Here is a 3,299-nt window from a genome sequence, read left to right as displayed (position 1 = left end):
GAGAGAGAGAGAGAGAGAGAGAGAGAGAGAGAGAGAGAGTCTTTAATAGACAATCTATCAAAATTTGATAGTTAAGTAAAGCATTCTTTCATTTCTAACAAGTAAAGTCCTGCCACATAACATGCATTCTCTAGAGCACAGCAACAATCTCCATGGTTCCATCTTTGCAACAGGTATATCCAACGACCAAAGGGCAGCTATCCACACTGTTAACCAACATTCCAGAAAACTGGCTTGACGTTCCCGTCTCAAGTTTGTCAAGACAAGCAGTCATCTAAACTTCATTTGAAATTCAAAGCAATTTCTCCATTTCAAAAGCAAATAGTTTGTATGATAAAACGAGAGCATACACAAGCAAACATGATCAGAGGATAACACATCAACGATTTCTCCTCTTTCTCGACAATCCTCTTTCTACTGGGACATGGGGTTACAAGACTAGTCCCTTCATGGACGCACTCATGTAGGGTTAGTGGAGATGGGAACCAGCTTGCAGGATGACACTTTTTCTGCCACTGTAAGATTCACATTCCACTACCCAATGCCTGTCATGAGGCAAATAAATTTGCAGAGAGTTCTTCAGGTCAAGAACTATAATTCGGACAAGAACTCCATTTATTCAGACAGAGGACCCAATACACAGTTGTCACATATACAACGATAAAAATGTCAATACAGCCCTCGCCCCCAAATTTACTGTTTAAGCCTGTGGGCCAGAGGCATGTTTTACAGATACACTCAGTTACATGGCAGGCACTATTCTGGCAACTAGGATCAAGTTGTTCAGCTAGAACCATACATAGATTGCCTTTGATGGCTACAGAGCATCCATTGGCAGTTTGCTCCCACTGAACGCCTTTAATTTTCAAAAAGCCAAAGCCTCAGGGTACATAAGAAAATCGAAGTATAATACAACATTATAACCACAAGAACTCTGCATCCCTTTACGTTACGTCTTCTATGGAGAGTCAGCACCTTCAATTTGCTGTTTGGCCAGCCGCTTCTCTTTTTGTTGTTCCTTCTTCTCTCTCTGCTGTTCCTTCTGAGACAAAGAACAACTCCAATAAGTATCAAAGCACGTTTTGTGCAACACCTGAAACACAAAGAAATGGACCAAGTCTCATACCCATTCATCTAAAACTCCTCCAGTAGCCACAGTCTTTTGAACCTTCTCCTCAGGAGGCTTTTTCCGGGCCTGCTGAGCTGCTTCTGCTTCAGCTAAGCGTTTCTTTAACTTCTCGATCTCCTGCACCAGCAAAAAATAAAAGATTTAACAGAGATTCCATCTCAGAATGTAGCTTCTTTACGTCAATAGCAGGGACTGTTATTCGCTAGCTTCACATATTGAAAAATCCATCTACTGGCGTTAAGAGCATTATAAAAAAAATCTTACAGGAGAGTGGCCTTGGGGATCCAAAAAAACAACTCTCAGCACCCGTTCTACTGCCACAAACTCCTTTTGCTCCTCGAACTGAAGTCATGTATCCCAAACAAGTCAATAGAAAAGCCTTTCACTGTGATCACACTTACCTTAAAGAAACTCATTCAGTAATTTATATCTACCAGCTCTGGAGTGAACTCCGTTCCTTGCTTAACTTTTAGGCTCACTATCTTGAATTTGTCCTTGCTTTTCTTCACCTGATTTTGTTCAGGCTGCTCGATGAACTTTACCACTGCAGGAATCATTGATTATGTCAAACACTAAGCAGATACTCAAATTTAATACGTACTAAAAGCATACTCCAATTAATTGCAAGAGTGGATTATTAGTCTAGATTACTATAGCATGTACACTATCACTGAGCCAACGTTTTTTAGCACTCGAAAGCATATGCAAAAGAAATCTCAACACTTGACATTAGAACCTAAGTTCCTCTCTTGTAAAAAGCGTAGAAAAGAGTTTACTATAATACAAATAAATGCTCGAAAAAGTCACCATGGTCTCACCGGTGGCTATGACTGTCTCGCCAGGAGTAAGAATGCCACTTGGAGGGCGCATGAAACAGCTCTTAGGAGCATTTGTTTGGAACTGCACGAAACGACAGCTGTAAGACTAAGCCAGAAAATTCGCAGATTGAAACGTGAAAGTGGCGTGTCACCACAGCTGGCTAACCTTAAAGGCAACCGGCGATCGGCTTGTATTCTTTATCTTGACAGCACTTGAGACTTGTTTACCCGGTTCATCTGATCACGAAAAACCATGGCAAGAAAATGAGAAGCATTGCCTCGTATCGCCACAAAAAGGATGCCCATTGGAATATTCTCGGAGGCCTACCTCCTTATACTTCCCGAAAAAAAGGCATCCAAAGAACTGGACGAAGTTCTGCAGGTTCTCAACAAACTACTGCCATTGCTAACTTTAGAAATAACGGCGGTCACACAACTGTAAGCAGGTCAAAGATCTTACAGAGGAAATAAAGTTTCTTGTCCGGATTAAGTCGCAATCTACGCCGAGTCACCAAAAGAGCCTTGGCGATGGCACTAATAGAGGGCGACTTCGCGGTCTCCAAGGTTCCTTCCAGCTTTTGTGGCAGTTGAGGCTGATGATGCACCACCGAGGCAGCCACCTGGCCCTCATCCGCTGGTCCGCGGTGCCACCACGGCATTCTCTGATGATCCTTTGTTTCTGCAAGAATTATGGGAACTCCAGGGGCTGCAGGACAGAAAAGGGTCAATGGACACGGGGAAGGGGAGTCTCAAAAGTAAGCTTAAGATCAACGCGGTGAGAATCTGGGAAGAGGATGGACGGGGCATGCAAAGGAGGGTACAGCCCGAGCTCGATTTGAGAGAGACGAAGGTTCAATGAGAGGAGGTCAGAGAAGGTGAGATGGCAAGGCGGATCGGGAAAAAAGCTATGAAGAGGGCGTGCGAGGTGAGGGGCACAGGATTGAGATGGAGGTGTAAGCAAGGTAAGGGGGTAAGGCAGACGGAAGAATCTACAAAATGTTAAGGTGAAAGCAGAGCAACCCAGAAGGAGCAGGAGGGAGAAGATGAGGGGAAGGGGGTGTCCACCATAGCCAGAGCTTGGGTTCGGGAGCAAGCCGAAATTCTTTAATATTTTTATTCCTTTTCCATTTGGGTAGGAAGATGATGACCTGGTCAGAGGCCCTAGTCAACGCGGTTACCCCGGAAACCGCAATTCCGTTCACATGCCGCCTTCCCTGACACCGCCGCCTTCTCGGCCACTGCGATTCACATTATTTAACACAACTAGCCAGCCCTGTTGTGCTTGCATGGCTGCTTTTCTCGTGTGTACGCTTTTGGGAATGAGGGCTACATAATTATCCATAAAAACACTC

General features: G+C 44.3%; 1 protein-coding gene across 1 annotated transcript; it reads right to left on the bottom strand.

Moving 5' to 3' along the window:
- Positions 1-407: 407 nt before the first annotated feature.
- Positions 408-3,036, bottom strand: LOC147889957 (vesicle-associated protein 4-2-like). Its single transcript, XM_087390544.1, has 7 exons — positions 2,408-3,036; positions 2,114-2,184; positions 1,948-2,029; positions 1,564-1,673; positions 1,394-1,471; positions 1,127-1,246; positions 408-1,042 (listed from the first exon to the last, which is right to left on the bottom strand). The coding sequence occupies exons 1-7, from the start codon at positions 2,604-2,606 to the stop codon at positions 959-961; spliced, it is 744 nt and encodes a 247-aa protein (XP_087246670.1). The 5' UTR covers positions 2,607-3,036; the 3' UTR covers positions 408-958.
- Between the last annotated feature and the right edge of the window lie 263 nt (positions 3,037-3,299).

This window comes from Dipteris shenzhenensis, chromosome 19 (assembly GCF_047967505.1).
Source record: "Dipteris shenzhenensis isolate YYH24624 ecotype China chromosome 19, Dip_SZ_1.0, whole genome shotgun sequence".
NCBI classification, from domain to species: Eukaryota; Viridiplantae; Streptophyta; class Polypodiopsida; order Gleicheniales; family Dipteridaceae; genus Dipteris; species Dipteris shenzhenensis.
The sequence above is the reverse complement of the archived record's forward strand: the minus strand, read 5'-3'. Positions and strand labels throughout refer to the sequence as shown.

Bases quoted from the DNA above. Each gene is read 5' to 3' on its own strand.
- LOC147889957 (XM_087390544.1), bottom strand. From the start codon at position 2,606: ATGCCGTGGTGGCACCGCGGACCAGCGGATGAGGGCCAGGTGGCTGCC. The intron at 2,030-2,113 runs GTTAGCCAGCTG...CGTTTCGTGCAG, and splicing joins GATCGCCGGTTGCCTTTAAG to TTCCAAACAAATGCTCCTAA. The intron at 1,472-1,563 runs GTAGATATAAAT...ACATGACTTCAG, and splicing joins CGGAGTTCACTCCAGAGCTG to TTCGAGGAGCAAAAGGAGTT.